This window comes from Trachypithecus francoisi, unplaced genomic scaffold (genome assembly GCF_009764315.1).
Source record: "Trachypithecus francoisi isolate TF-2019V2 unplaced genomic scaffold, Tfra_2.0 Lachesis_group10, whole genome shotgun sequence".
NCBI classification, from domain to species: Eukaryota; Metazoa; Chordata; class Mammalia; order Primates; family Cercopithecidae; genus Trachypithecus; species Trachypithecus francoisi.
Window position 1 is genome coordinate 110,732,102 of NW_022681455.1, and position 15,849 is coordinate 110,747,950.

The following is a 15,849-nucleotide window of genomic DNA, read 5'->3' on the forward strand; positions in this document are numbered from 1 at the left end:
CGTGTGTGTGTGTGTATGTGTGTGTGTGTGTGTGTCCCTATGTATAATTTATATATATTTTTCATTTTTCTTTTACATTATAGCTCTTTTTTGCCTGTACCTAACGTGGTTAGTCTTGGTTGAGTGAATGATATCACAGTGATTTTGGCTTTCTTCCAGCAGGCAGAGGGAGAAATGACAAAGTTGACCAAGAATTTCATAGCACAATGGGAAGAGGAATGCGCTAAACAGACTTTACTTAAAGGCAACATGAGGAAAACATCTTATTATAAAATATATATTTAATATGTTTTTCATATTTGGAAAGAAAAGTTAATGTCTGGGAATGCCTTTTGATTCCCTGGCCAGCAGGATTTGTGTCGTTTGACATCTCTCCCCACTCCTTCCCAGTCTTTAGATTCGAAATGATTTATTTACAGAGAAAAGAATGGTACTTTGATATACTACACTAATGTTAAACATTTATGGGGTTTAAAAATATTTATGAATGTGTAAAAGTTATTAAAGTAAATGTGTTTTAGGTTACCTTGTGATCAGGTATAGTATGAATACAAAACCAGGAAATTTTATAAAAGAAAAAAAAGAAAATACATATGAGTAGATTTGTAAAGTTTAATAATCTTAGGGTATGCACGTGTCTATTTTGTGTATAATTTAAAATACATAATCCTGTAAAATACAGACTTAATATACATAGGTATATTTTTGGAGTCATCATAAATTACAATGCTAAAGCGCCAAGAAAATTTCATTATAACTCTTTATTCTTAGTCACTCAAAAAATAATAAAAATTTGTCAGTAAAAACTTCCACAATTTGTTCTTTATGAAAAAAATGATCATTTGGAGAATATTGGACTGCTTTTTTGGGGGGACATTAGTTTTAAAGGAAGAAAATTTTTATTTGCTCTATAAGATTTTTCAGGGCTTATGTTACTTCATAAGAAAAATGTTCAATAAACTTACATAAAATTATACATATGAGTATGATACAAAAAGAGAGGCCATGGAATATTTCAAGTTAAACTAAAAATAAACATTTCTTCTATATCTTTATTAAGTTGATTTTTCTAGAAGCATCTACAGTGCTTAAAGGATAAATGCTTTTTTAGCAACATTAATAGCACACCTAATATGAGTCAAGCAAAGTCATCTTTTCTTTTTTTTAAAAGTATTTCAAGGAAATCAAAGACCCCCAAAGTTATTACTCCAAAAATAACAAGGTTTTAAATTCTTCTTAGTTTTCTCTTTGCACCTGGGATTTGTAAGCCTAAAAGGACACTTAAAAAATATACATATATCCTGATCTTTATGTGGTCATCAGAAGAGTGGCTAGAGAGAGAGGTGAAGACCCACGCATGTTGCAGGGAAATTGTCTTCCTGCTTCTGCCTTCTCTCAGTGTCCAGGCCCCTGTGGCGACTTTATAGCTAACCAGGACCCTAACACATGAAAGCCTCGCAGATCTGCTTCCACTGTGGAGAGCTGTGTGCTTCCTTGGGCCAGCTCAACTTCTTTATGTCCATTTTTAATAATTTTGCCACCTCAAATCCTTCCTAGGCTATTTATAATTGTTGAACACTAGACAATTTCCATACGCGCTGAGGACTGTCATGATCATTTAGTTTATGCAGGAAATGAATATTTTAATCCTGATTCTATTATTGTGGGTGGAAGATGGGGGAGGGTCAGGTCCACAGACTCACGGTACAATTTTATGCTTTGCTTTGGCGCAATAGCTGTGGCTTATACTACATTTTAATTATTGTGAAAGTGAGTAATATGTACATACAAGGTAGAATTTTTAAAATGAAAACTTTATGTAACAAATCACCGTATCATTTAGAGAGAGTAGTAAAAATCTGCGTGTGTAAAATGCACTCCTTTCTTCTACTTAAACCTGCATTTTATATTTAGTATAGCCATTTTTTTCGTGGGGGTTGGATTGGAGGCGGAGTCTCGCTCTGTTGCCCAGGCTGGAGTGCAATGGTGTGACCTTGACTCACTGCAACCTCCACCTCTCGGGTTCAAACAATTCTCCTGACTCAGCCTCCTGAGTAGCTGGGATTATGGGTACCCACCATCATGCCCGACTAATTTTTGTATTTTTAGTAGAGACAGGGTTTCACCATGTTGGACAGGCTGATCTTGAACTCCCAACCTTAAGTGGTCCACTCGCCTCGACCTCCTCAAGTGCAGGGATTACAGGCATGAGCCACCATGCCTGGCCAAGTATAGCCATTTTTGATTGTACTTGATGACTATCAAAATCTTGAGGGCTTTTACTCTCACAGTGTTAACTGTGATTCTGTCACCTAAAGTAGAAAATAAAGTGGAGAAGTATAAAATACAGGTTGGGACTAATTAAATTGTCTAAATGGAAAATACATGTAAGAGCTACCTTCATGCAAACATTAAGTGGATTTATTTTTTTATTCCTGTAAACCAAGATGCCCTGGAGCCTACCTCTCACTGAAGCACAGGTTTCAGTGTCAGGGGAAAGGTGAAAGAGCTGAACAACCAAGTCACTGCTAAGTTTTGGCTACCAAATTAAGCTTTGGAAGTGACAGTGAGATAGTAGTTTTGAGAGCCAGACTTTGTAGAGAGAGAAAAGGGACTCCTGTTTCTCAATTCTCCTTTTGTATGATCCAGACACAAGAAGCCAGGGCTGAGATGAGGCCAAGTCTCCAAACATGGGGAATCCCCAGGACTCCAGCAGTCCCTGGAGAACAGACCACAAGTTCCACCAGGTGAGGACTTCAGCAGGTGGCCAGGAGAGAAAGAGCCATCTCTCAAGAGGCAACAGGGGCACTGAGGGCCTGGAGGACAGCTCAGGGTCTAGCCTTTGAACATAAATGTTGCAAAAATAGTACAAAGAACTCCCCTATACCCTTTGCTTAGATACACCAATTTTCCACTTACACGTTAGCATTCTCTATCTTCATATGTGCACATATTACTAATTTCTGAACCATTTGAGAGTAGGTTGCATACATAATGCCTCTTTTTCCCTTTAGTCTTTCTGTGTATATATTTTTAAGAATAAGGTCATTCTCTTCCATAATCACAGCAAATTCATGAAGCTTAACATTGATACATTCCTTCTGTACAATCTACAGTGCATATTCAAATGTCATCAGTTCTCCCAATGTTCTTTTTAGCATTTTCTCCCCAGTCCAGGATTACATTTTGAATTAATTTCCCTGCAAGACTGAGTCATCGTTAATTGACAAATTCTAGCCCAGTTTCTCACTCCACAATACCCAGTCTCCATCTGCCAGAATAGGCACTTCAAAGCAAGCTTTTTTCTTTCTAATTTTTGCCTGTTTATGTGTAGTGCATGTTGAGTGTGTAGCCATTACTGTTTCCGAACACTTCCAAGTGAGCCCTGTGTATAGAGCTGAGAGATTTCATCTTTATCCTGCATCATTAATTAGACTCAAACCAAGTAGCTGAGAGATTTTTCTTACTTCTACAGCCTTGGAGGGTGCCCTAATGAAGTTAGAAGAGAGGTAAAGTCATATATTTTATTTTTTGTTATTTAGTTTTTATTTCATAATCATGTACTTAACTCTGCAATCCAGCCAGGCACGGAAGGGAACAAGGAAAACAGGGAACCCAAAGGGAACTGCAGCGAGAGCACAAAGATGATAGGAAACTGTGAGCAAATGGGGTGGAGGGTGCTCTCCTGAGCTGCAAAAGGAATGGTCTACTGGTTAAGATAAAACTCAAGTCAAACATATTTGAGTTGTCCACAGTCAGCAGTGGTTACCTTCTTGCTGGTCTTGCTGTTCCTGGACCCAAAGCGCTCCATGGCCTCCACAATCTTCATGCCTTCTTTCATCTTGCCAGAGACCACATGCTTGCGTCCAACCACTCACTCTTGGCAGTGCAGATGAAAAACCGGGAACCGTTTTTGTTGGGTCCAGCATTTGCCGTGGACAAGATGCCAGGACCTGTATACTTTAGGATGAAGTTCTTATCATCAAATTTCTCCCCGTAGATGGACTTGCCACCAGTGCCATTATGTCGTGTGAAGCCACCACCCTCACACATGAACCCTGGAATAATTATGTGAAAACAGGAACCCTTATAAGCAAATCCTTTCTCTCCAGTGCTCAGAGCATGAAAGTTTTCTGCTGTCTTTGGAAGCCTGTCTGCAAACAGCTTGAAGGAGACGTGTCCTAAGGGCTTGCTGTCGATGGCTATGTCGAAGAACACAGTGGGGTTGACCATGGCTGATAGTACGGGGCTCCTGGTGGCCGTGGCACCTGCCTATTTTATTTTATTTTTGAGATGGAGTCTCGCTCTGTTGCCCAGGCTGGAGTGCAGTGGCGTGATCTTGGCTCACTGCAACTTCTGCCTCCTGGGTTCAAGCGATTTTCGTGTCTCAGCTTCCTGAGTAGCTGGGATTACAGGTGCCCACCACCACGTCTGGTTAATATTTTGTATCTTTAGTAGAGACGGGGTTTCGCCATGTTGGCCAGGCTGGTCTCAAACTCCTGACCTCAAGTGATCTGCCCGCCTCAGCTTTCCAAAATGCTGGGATTAAGGCATGAGCCACCATGCCTGGCCAAAGGTCATAGATTTTAAAATAATAATATTGTATTACCAACACAAAGCACTTAATATACGTACGTTTATTTAATCTTCAAAACAAATCCACGAAGTAGATGAAAATCCTCCATGGCTCATGCGACCAGTGTTGTCTAGTGTTTGTCAGTTCCCTCCACCTGCTCATTATGTTTTTGCTTTTGAAGGGCTGTGTTATTTTCCATCCCAGGGGCTATACCCATGGCCATTGTCTGGAAATTCTTTGCCTCACTGTTTTTCAAAGAAGCTTAGCTATGGAGGGAAGGTAAGAGTTAAACTGGTCAAGAGAGGCCAGGCATGGTGGTGCATGCCTGTAATCCCCCGCTACTTGGGAGGTTGAGGTAGGGGAGTCACTTGAATCCAGGAGTTCATGACCAGCCTGGGCAACATAGCAAGGCCCCTTCTCAAAAAAATAAAAGTGTCAAGGGAGGGTTTTGTGGTAGTTCTTATGATTGTTGATGCTGTGTATTGTAATGACAGTCACATATCTATTGTATAACCTGCAGGGAAAGAAGAGACAGGAGGAAGATGCAGAGGAAAAAGAAAATGGGTGGAGGGAGGTTCCTGAAGAGGAGGGTGGAGATGAGATACAGAAGAGATGAGCTTTTTACAGCTGGGAAAACTCATTGGCAGGCATGCCAGAAGTTGAGGGAGTTTGGCTCTGTTAGTCTTTATACTGTTAGGAGACTCAGTCATTTGCTTGAATGTCTACACTGAGGAGGTTGAAGACGGAAGAGAGGATGGAGGATGAGGGTTGATGGACAATATGACCAATTTATGTTTGAGAAATGGGGACAAAAAGATACCTGCACCATTGTTCCTATGTTGGAGCCCTGGAAAGCAAGATGATTTTAGAAGTGTTTTGCCTGCAGCACAGGGTGGGATCAAAAGAAATATCGGTAGGTGCCTGAGAGAGTCCCATGGAATCCTGGCCTACTGGGGGACCAGTACATTTTCCCATGTGGCTAGAGTGGCACAGGTGTACTCCATGGGGCTTATGGGGATGAGGAGGAAGCAGCAGTGACCTGTAAGAGCCAACCGGATGGAAATGAGAACATTTTAGAGGTTGCCAGCCCATGGGATAAAACTGATGACCTAATTGTTCTGCTCTGTGCCTCAGTCTTATAAGACCTCCTAATGAGAGATGATGAAAATCTGGGCAACACTGAAGGACTTTCCTCAAAACTACGTGCCCTAAAAAAATGTAATTGGCTTACCAACAACATAGAAAATACCTTACGAGGCAAACTCTAGTTCAGCTATCTTTTAAATGGGAAACACTTCTAAATGTTATTGTTACAAGGACTGAATTTGTTGAGGAATTTCCACTGAGAATTGGAACTGAAAGAGATGTGCCGTGATAGAAATGGAAATCTTTCTCTTACAAGCCTTTGGAATATAGACCTTTTTACTTCCCGGTAATTTTCTGCCTGAAGCGCTGACATGTCTAATTAATAATAATATTCTATTAAACAGTATGATTAATCTGAGAGATCGTTATGCACAAGTAGATTAAAAAAGCAACCTAAATCCCCTTGGTCTGATTTAAGATAAAATAAACCTGAATTTCTTATCTAGGGAGACTTTTTTTTTCTCCTTGTGATGTAACTCGAGGGTACGTTCTATTTCTGTGATTCTTTTGGTGTGTGTTCTTTATTATCTGATGAACTGCAAGGAGACTTGAATAAAGAGTACCTATTCAGTCGCACCTCTCCAATTCAATTATAATTTTGTATAAGTATTTGCATGTGAATATTACTTTTGCAGAATATATCAGTTACGTAATATCTTTCTGTTGTTAGCTTCATATGGTGCAGAGCTGTTAATCTTAATATTTTACTAATAAGAACAAGGAATCATTTGGGAAATATCAGGCAGCCAAAGGACCCCACGGGATATTTCAGCAAATCCCAGGGCTTAAAACTGCCTGATTCCTGAGCTGAAAAAGTGACAACAGCATTGTTTTCCAAGTTCAGCGATTGAAAACAACATAAATGTTTTTGGTTTCTCAAAAGGCTATTTTAAGGAAGTCTGGGTATTTTAAGAGTTGTTGTTCCTTGAATGTTTCTTTTATTGATGGCAAGATTTTTGATAAACTTTCCCTTACAGCCAGCCACTGGAGTATAGTGATTAAAATCCAACTTTGGGGGTTTTGTGGCTTCAGGTCTTACCTGCTGTGGGACCTTGGCTAAGTTGGTTAATGCTTCAAGGCTCAGTGTCTTCATCTCTAAAATGGGGAGATCACCTATTTCCTAGGCAGAACCTCCCTGATTTGTCTGCCTCTCAGACAGATGTTCCGAGATGTTGGCCAGGTGCTGTGACTTCCGCCTGTAATGCCAGCACTTTGGGAGGCCAAGGCGGGTGGATCACTTGAGGTCAGGAGCTTGAGACTAGCCTGGCCAACATGGTGAAACCCTGTCCCTACTAAAAATACCAGAAAATTAGCTGAGTGTGGTGGCAGGCACCTGTAATCCCAGTAACTCGGGAGGCTGAGGCAGGGGAATCGTTTGAACCCAGGAGGCGGAGGTTGCAGTGAGCCAAGATCACGACACTACACTCCAGCCTGGGTAACAAAGCAAGACTCTCTCTCTCAAAAAAGAGAAAAGTTCTGAGAATCCCTGGCCCTGTCTCTCCAGGACTGTAGCAGTGGGACAAACCCAGTTTCTGTATGTGCTAAGCAGTGGGAAATTTGAGGTGGCAAAACCAGTTGTGAGAATTAAAAGTATATGATGAAGGTAAAGCCTTTAGCTCTGTGTTTGGGACCTCATTGTTATTCAGTAAAAGCCAGCATCCGACTGGGCGCAGTGGCTCACGCCTGTAATCCCAGCACTTTGGGAGGTCAAGGTGGGCGGATCAGGAGGTCAGGAGATCGAGACCATCCTGGCTAACGCGGTGAAACTCCATCTCTACTGAAAATACAAAAAATTAGCCAGGCGTGGTGGCGGGCGCCTGTAGTCCCAGCTACTCAGGAGGCTGAGGCAGGAGAATGGCGTAAACCCAGGAGGTGGAGCTTGCAGTGAGCCGAGATTGTACCACTGCACTCCAACCTGGGTGACAGAGCGAGACTCCTGTCTCAAAAATAAATAAATAAATAAATAAAAAGCCAGCATCCATTATTAATTATTAAAAAATTCATCACACCTTTAAATCGTCTGTACGTTAGTTTTAGAGATAAATTTGTCTTCGATTCTTTCATCTGGAATTTTAACGTTTCAAAGATATATCCATCAGCTAAACATTGGAGCCATATAGCACTTACCTAAATTTCATAATAGTACTTGGGCAGGCATAATCTTATACAATTCACAAAGCACTTCTATATCATATTATTTTAGTATATGGTTACTACTGATTATGACCAATTATAACATTTGATTTTGCCTAAACTGATGATCTCTGGACATCTTAATGAATGATCAAATTTGGAAAGTTCATGAAAAGGCCACTCAGAAGTACATATACACACACACTACACTCATCTGTAGATGGTTTGAGATACATACACTGCTTGCTGCTTAGATATTTATATTTATAAATGATGTTAGAGATGTAATAATTTGTACTCTTGTGTAATAAAACTACTGATTGGCATTTAGTTCCTATCATCCCTTTCAGTAACTATAATAGGGGTAGAAAAGAGTCGACAAAAATGGCAGAAGCACCTCATAGTTAAGATAACGAAGTGAAGTTTTATTTATTTATTTATTTATTTTTAAAGAGACCAAGTCATGCTCAGTCGCCTGGGCTGGAGTTCAGTGGCATGATCATAGCTTACTACAGCCTTGAACTCCTGGGCTCAAGTGACCCTTCCACCTCAGCCTCCTGAGTAGCTGGAACTACAGGCATGCGCCACCATGCCTGGCTAATTTTTGTAGAGACAAATTCTTGCTGTGTGTGTGTATTTTTTTTTTTAAATCTCAAACACACACACACACACACACACACACCCCAAAACCTACTAGTTCTAATAAAGTACATTGACATTGGTGGCGATATTTTCATCATACATATCTTTCCTTAAAGTGTGCATACACTTGATAGACTGCTCTTTGTATAAACATGCATGATCACATATAAACACTCTTGGTGTTAACAGTTGTCAGCTGTGATAGAAACTCTTCCCATGACAGTTGAGGACATGGAGGCCCAGAGAAGTGAAGTGACTTCTCAAGGCCACACAGCTTATTCATGATAGGACAGGCACTAGAGCCTAAGGAACCCTAATGCAATTTTCACTGCCTTGTTCCTCCTCTGTGGGTGATTTCAGGAGCCCTTCAGAAAGTCAGATGCCTCCTGACTCAGCTACTTTGTCCTTCAGTTTCTGTGATTAGAGAGTCATACCTTTTTGGTTTCATCACTGCTTAGCGTAGTGCAAGTAGCTCAGGCTTTTGAGGCAGATGAACTTGGGTGTAAAATCTAGCGCCGACATTCAGGGCTGCCACATTGCAGGACTCCAGGGGGCACCACTCCAAGGTCTTTTATGTAAATAGAGCCTAGATTAACACGAGGCACTTAATAATTTGTTGGCAGTAGCATCAACTACTGCTTTTTGAATTTGGAGGCTGACTTGAGTGGAATTTTTTCGTAGTGAGGACCCTGTGTTAAGAGCCAGTCTGGACAATGACACATATGTATGTGTATCTATTGCTTTAGTAAATCCCATAAATGCACACAATAAAAACTATGTGAATGTAGATGCCACTACTTCAAAAGCTGTGGTCATGGGGGCAAGAGCTGGGGCAATGGATGTTATCTTCTCTCTCTCACACACACACACATTTCCTTTGAGACATCCTGACCCACCACTCGTCTTCCCATTCCAGATCCCGAGTGAAAGGCCTGGCCACCTATGTTGACATGGTGAGCAGTGAGTGAACCTTTGGGAAGTTACTGAAGGGGAGAGTTTGTAGGTATCACCTCTTCATCACTCAGAGGGCAGGAATGAGGATGGGAGAGCGCCCGTCTTAACTCTGCTCTCCATTTGTCTGTGGGGTTGGTGAGAGCTTTCTGAGACTCTTCTAAAACCTCTTCTGTTGTCCCTCAGTTTACAGAACTGCTGGGATCTAAATTTCGGTCCCAGAGGCTGGGAATCAGTGGGAGAGATTGAATTTTCTGTGATGCTTGTGGTCTATTGAGCAAATGAATAGCATCTGAAAATGGCAAGACTCTATAAGATTAAGAAAATGAATCGTTTTCAAGCAGTTTTAGAGGAGCCATTTACATATGGACAAGATAATTATGATCTAACAAAAGCTTGCGTTATTTAAGGTGGGGCTTTGGTAGTCTAATGCAGTGGGTGTCTAGTACATCATCATCATAACAGCCCCCAGTGAGTCAATGCCTCCCTGCATCCACACCCCTTTGTAACATGATGTTGCCGCTCTTCCCATCAAGAAATGGTCTCTTTTGGCTGGGCATAGTGGCACACATCATCCCAGCACTTCAGGAAGCTGAGGCAGGCAGATGGCTTGAGGTCAGGAGTTCGAGACCAGCCTGGCCAACATGGTGAAATCCTGTCTCTACTAAAAATACAGAAATTTAGCTGGTGTGGTGGTGTGCATCCCAGCTACTCAGGAGGCGGAGGCAGGAGAATCACTTGAACCTGGGAGGTGGAGGTTGCAGTGAACTACACACTCCAGCCTGGGTGATAGAGCAAGACTGTCTCGAGAAAAAAAAAAAAAAAAAAAAACCGGAATGGTTTCTTTCTCTATCCCCTTGAATCTGGGCTGGTCTGCAACTTGGTTGAATAATGCAAAGGGATGGAAGTGATGTTCTCAACTTCCATGCCCAGGTCTTTTAGCTTCTCTTCCCATGGAAGGGACCCATCCATTATGTAAAGAGGGCCAGGCTGTTCTGCAGGGAGAAGTTGTGTGGAGCACAACCAGCCCCAAAGTGCCACACGTATGAGTTAGGCAGTCTTGAGTCCTACTCAAATTCTTGACCCGTAAATATGTGAGCAAATAAAATAGTGTTTTTTTTTTTTTTTTTTTTTTTTTTTAGACGGAGTCTCGCTCTGTCGCCCAGGCTGCAGTGCAGTGGTCGAATCTTGGCTCACTGCAAGCTCCGCCTCCCGGATTTACGCCATTCTCCTGCCTCAGCCTCCCGAGTAGCTGGGACTACAGGCGCCCGCCACCTCGCCCGGCTAGTTTTTTTGTATTTTTTAGTAGAGACGGGGTTTCACCGTGTTAGCCAGGATGATCTTGATCAGCCTCCGAAAGTGCTGGGATTACAGGCTTGAGCCACCGTGCCTGGCCAAAATAGTGGTTGTTTTAAGCCACCAATAAGCTTTGGTATGGTTTGCACATGGCAGCAGATAATGAATACAGTCACAATTCTAGCTGCTAATCAGAGTCACCTTAGGATATTTTATAAAAAGCAGATTACTTGGCTGGGTGCAGTGGCTTACGCCTGTAATCCCAGCACTTTGGGAGGCTGAGGCGGGCAGATCACTTGAGGCCAGAAGTTTGAGACCAGCCTGGCCAATGTGGCGAAACCCCGTCTCTGCTAAAAAAGCAAAAATTAGCTGGGCATGGTGGTGGACCCCTGTATTCCCAGCTTCTTGGGAGGCTGAGGTGGGAGAATCGCTTGAACCTGGGAGATGGAGGTTGCAGTGAGCTGAGATAGTACTACAGCACTCCAGCCTAGGTAACAGGGTGAGACTCTGTCTCAAAAAAAAAAAAAAAAAAGGCAGATTACTGGGACATCTAATGGGGAGAGGGCTGTCTTGGGCCTCTATAATCCACATCTTCCCCCACCCTCATGCAATTTTTATTTGAAACAAGTTCAAATCTGTAGAGAGGTTGAAAGAATAGCACCAATATCTAAAGAAACTTCTCCTGGATTCATCTGTGCTTAACATTTTGCCACATTTGTATCAATCAGTCAATCATCTGTTTATCTTTTTGTAAAATCATTTGACAGGAAGTTGCAGATGGCAGATCACTTCATCCCTTATCAGGGGTATAAGGGATTCTTACATCCCCAAGTAAGAAAAGAACATTTTTTTACATGACCACATTATCATTCTCACAACCAAGAAAATTCACGTGGATTCAATCATATCGTTTAATTTATAGTCTATATTCAAATTTCCTAAACTTGGAAATGTCCTTTATAGATTATTTTAGTTTTAATTTTATTATTTATTTTTATTTTGAGACAGGGTCTCACTCTGTCACCCAGGCTTGAGTGCAGTGGCGCGATCACGGCTCACTGCAGCCTTGATCTCCCAGGCTCAAGCGCTCCTCCCACCTCAGCCTCCCAAGTAGCTGGGTGATAGGTGGCTATTTTTAAATTTTTTTTTTTTATGTTTTTAGAGGCGGTGTTTGTCTATGTTGCTAGGGGTGGTCTCCAACTCCTGGGCTCATGTGATCCTCCTACCTTCAGCCTCTCAAAGTGCTGAGATTATAGGCGTGAGCCATGGTGCCTGGCCTCACCAGCAAATTTAAATCGTAAAAGTTGCCGATGCTAGCTGTGTCTGCTTCCTTCCTTCTCATTCTCTTCTTAACACGGTTGTCCGTCTTCTGTCCCCTCCAGTCCTCTGAAACTCTAATGTCGCCAACAACCTCAGTGATTTCCACCCCAGTGGTTACTTCTATGTCCTCACGTTCCTCGATTTTTCAAGTGCTTTCCCTGTAGCTGACCACTTCCTCCTTCTTGAAACACTATTTGTCCCTTTGGCTTTTGTGACCTCACACTCCCGGTTCCCCTCCTACCTCGGTGGCTGTGGCTTCTTGGGTTCTTTTGTGGATCTTGGTCTTTTCTGCCTGACCTCTGAGTGTGAGGGAGCCTCTGGGGTCTTTTAACCTGTCACTTTTCCCCAGCTGATCTCATTCAGTCCCATGACTTTTCATCTATATACTGACAGATTCCTGAAGGATTATCTAGCCCTGCCTTTTCCTCTGAGTTTCAGTCTCATATAACTGACTGCCTACACGGTACCTCCACTTTGATGTGTAAGAGGCATCTCAAACCTAACATGTCCCAAACCATTTTTGATCTCCCTCCCCCACCTGACTTCTGCCCTGGAGTCTTCCCCATTTCCATTGCTTTATCTACTTGGCCCCCAAAGCCAAAGCTTAGGGATCCATTTCATCTGTTCTCACTCTGCACTATCAATCCTTTAATAGGACCTGTCAGTTCCACCTCTGAAAGGGACTCTGAAAGTGTCCGAGTTTTCTCACCTGCACTGCTGCCTTTCTTGGATGATGGTCCAAGCCATCGTTATCTCCAGTCCAGGTCACTGTAAGCCTCTAAGCTGGCCTGATTCCTTTTTACTTGCAGATCTATTTCTCCAATGATCTTTTGTTACTCCTCTGCATAAAACCTGCATAATATCTAACCTGGGCAGCATAGCAAGACCCTATCTCTAGAATAAATAAAAATAGTAGCTGGACATGGTGGTGTATACTTGTAGTTCCAGCTACTCAGAAGGCTGAGGTGGCAGAATTGCTTGCGCCCAAGAGGTCGAGGCTGCAGTGAGCCATGGTTGTGCCACCATACTCTAGCCTGGGTGACAGAGCAAGACCCTGTTTCAAAATAAAGTAAACATTAAACTCTGTCATATTTAAAGTCCAAGCTCCTTCCCTGGGCTGTAGTAACCTGTGTGATCTGGCCCTGCTTGGCTGTCTCTGCAACTTCCCCACGCACTGTGCCACAGCCAACTCTGCCTTCTCTCGGTGCCTTGAACCCGCCAGCCTTGTGCCTTCCTCAGAGGCTTTGCACGTGTTCTTCCTTCTCCCAGAGTGCCCTTCCCCCAGGTCTTTGCACAGCTTTCTCCTCTCCAGCCTTCAAGTTTTGACTTGAGGATCACTTCTTTTTTTTTTTTTTTTTTTTTAACATTTCACCTTTTACTTTTTAGCACCAACAGACTTGATAACAGCCTGATGCTGATCTTGACAATGGGTTGACAGCCTTCCCCCACAGGCCCTTAAGTCTGCTTAATAACAAGTCCTCTGCTTCTGTCATTCTCCTGGGGGATGGCCTACTGCCCTCCTTTCTGTACAATCTGGGCAAACCGACTGGTGATGGCAAGAGTGGTGTCAATGAAGCGGTCTACACAGCTGGAGAGACAATTTTCAGTGCGAGAGTCTAGGCGATTCCCTGGCTTCTCCACACATTTATCCCAACATAACTCCATGAAGTGATGCACCTGTGCAGTAAACTGCGCCTTCTGCTGTTCGGCGGCCACCAGGCGCTGCAACTCAGCTTCATCGGCTTCACCCAGCTCCGCCATCGCTCGCCTCAGGCTCGCCACTTTCCCGAGGATCACTTCTTTAGAGAAATCTCTCTTGACCATGCAAATAGAAAGTAGCCGCCCTCCGCGAGTTACTCTTTCTCACAACTTGCTGTTTGATTTTCTTCAGAGCACTTATCTATTTTAATATTGCTTCCTCATTTGTTTACTAGTTTTCCATTTCTCCTTTCTACGTTTCGGGGGTTGGGTTCTTTTGCGATTTGTTTACTGTTGTCTCCAGTATTTTCAGAAGTGTGCCTGGTGCGTATTAGGTAGTAAATAACTGGAAACGGTGAATGGGCCGGTGGACGATCCCAATATTAGAAACCCGGGATTCACCCGGCTCTCCTGAGCCCCTGCTTTCTGTTCAGTAGCCAGGTGCTGTTCATTTTGTATTCTTGATTTTTCTGAGCTCTATCCCCCTTCCCATCTACTATCACTGCCTTGGTTTATTCTGTCAGCGTCTAGACAGTTTCCCAGTCTCTGGTCAAGGACTGATCCCTGCATGTATTTTTTTTCCCCTTTACCTCCAGGAAGAACAAATCAAACACTCTCTTGTGCCACCATGATGTTCCCAGACCTACTTCCGAAGGACCCCTGAAGCTTTATTGCACATACCCTTTGCTGTGGTCGCCTCCTCCTATTATATTATAATCCCCCCGGAGTCAGGGATCCCATCTTTCTGTTTCTGTTTCTTTTCTTTTCTTTTTTTTTTTTTTTTTGAGACAGAGTCTTGCTCTGTCGCCCAGACTGGAGTGCAGTGGCACAATCTCGGCTCACTACAGCCTTGACCTCCCAGGGTCAAGTGATCCTCCCACCTCAGCCTCCCAAGTACCTGGGATTACAGGCAGGTGCCACCATGCCTGGCTACTTTTTGTATTTTTGATAGAGATGGAGTTTTGCTATGTTGGCCAGGCTGGTCTCGAACTCCTGAACTCAAGTGATCTGCCTGCCTCAGCCTCCCAAAGTGCTGGGATTACAGGCGTGAGCCACCACACCTGGCCTATTTTTTCATCCCAAATAATTAGCAGTGTGCCTGGCATGTAGTAGATGTCTGATAAATGTTTGAAAGAAGAGGATGAATGAATACAAATGAATGAGTTTGACTAAATGGGTCCACATAAAAACGGCTACTATAAAGCACAAACCTAAAATTTAGATGTAAAATTAGTGATGTCCAATTTGTGAATTTAAAAACAACTTTACAATAAGGCTTACCCATGACAGTTAAACCTCAAAGACTAGTGATTGACAAACTTGTTTTTGAGGTCGTTGTGTTCTTCGTTCCAATGTCTGCAGTTCTTGCTCTTTTTTTTTTTTTTGAGATAATTTTATACATAAAAATAAGAGCCCAGCCATTCCCATATTTTTCTCATAGAGATACAAAAATAAAGACTACTTGGGGCAAAGAACCCCATGCTATATACAAGTTTTAGAAAATCTTTTTTTATTCCCTTTGTGTCTTTTGTTGTCTTTTAAATATGTTTCGAATATCTAAAGCAATTTAGGAAAACTATGAACAAAACTGTTCACGCATCCTAGGACCCTAATCTAACCTCAGAAGATTCAAGTTTCACTCTTATTTTTGTTACAATACTCACTCCATGTGCATCTTTTGTGTTCCTAAATATCGAAATCAGAATACATGTCCATATCTGTTAGTGAAATAGAGGAAGCTGTAACTGTCTAGTATTTCCAGACAATGAATATACAGTAGATTTTGCATGTAATTTTTATCTCTTTCCATCAAGTGTAACAATATGTTGAATTTGCCATGGGCCTTTAAAGCTTCGATGTTGTGAAGAGCTCTGCATGAAATTTTAAAGAGACTGGACCTTTCGTCTGCACAGCAGCAGGACTCCTCGCTATAGGGACAAGAAAGGAAGAGACAGAGAGAGCATTTCTGAAGTAATAGTGAAAAATAACAGCAGAAGCAATTATTTCATCAAAGGTTGATTTTCCCCCCCATTCTTTATATATATATTTTTTCAAATTTCTTAGCTGGAGATTGTCTGCCTTGTTAC

At 42.4% G+C, this 15,849-nt stretch overlaps 1 protein-coding gene and 1 pseudogene across 1 annotated transcript; both read right to left on the reverse strand.

Annotated features, from left to right (window-relative positions):
• Nucleotides 1-3,730: 3,730 nt before the first annotated feature.
• Nucleotides 3,731-4,245, reverse strand: LOC117088616 (annotated as a pseudogene).
• A 9,160-nt stretch (nt 4,246-13,405) lies between these two features.
• Nucleotides 13,406-13,856, reverse strand: TIMM8B (translocase of inner mitochondrial membrane 8 homolog B). The gene has a single exon (XM_033218843.1). The coding sequence runs from the start codon at nt 13,823-13,825 to the stop codon at nt 13,574-13,576; it is 252 nt and encodes an 83-aa protein (XP_033074734.1). The 5' UTR covers nt 13,826-13,856; the 3' UTR covers nt 13,406-13,573.
• Nucleotides 13,857-15,849: the final 1,993 nt, after the last annotated feature.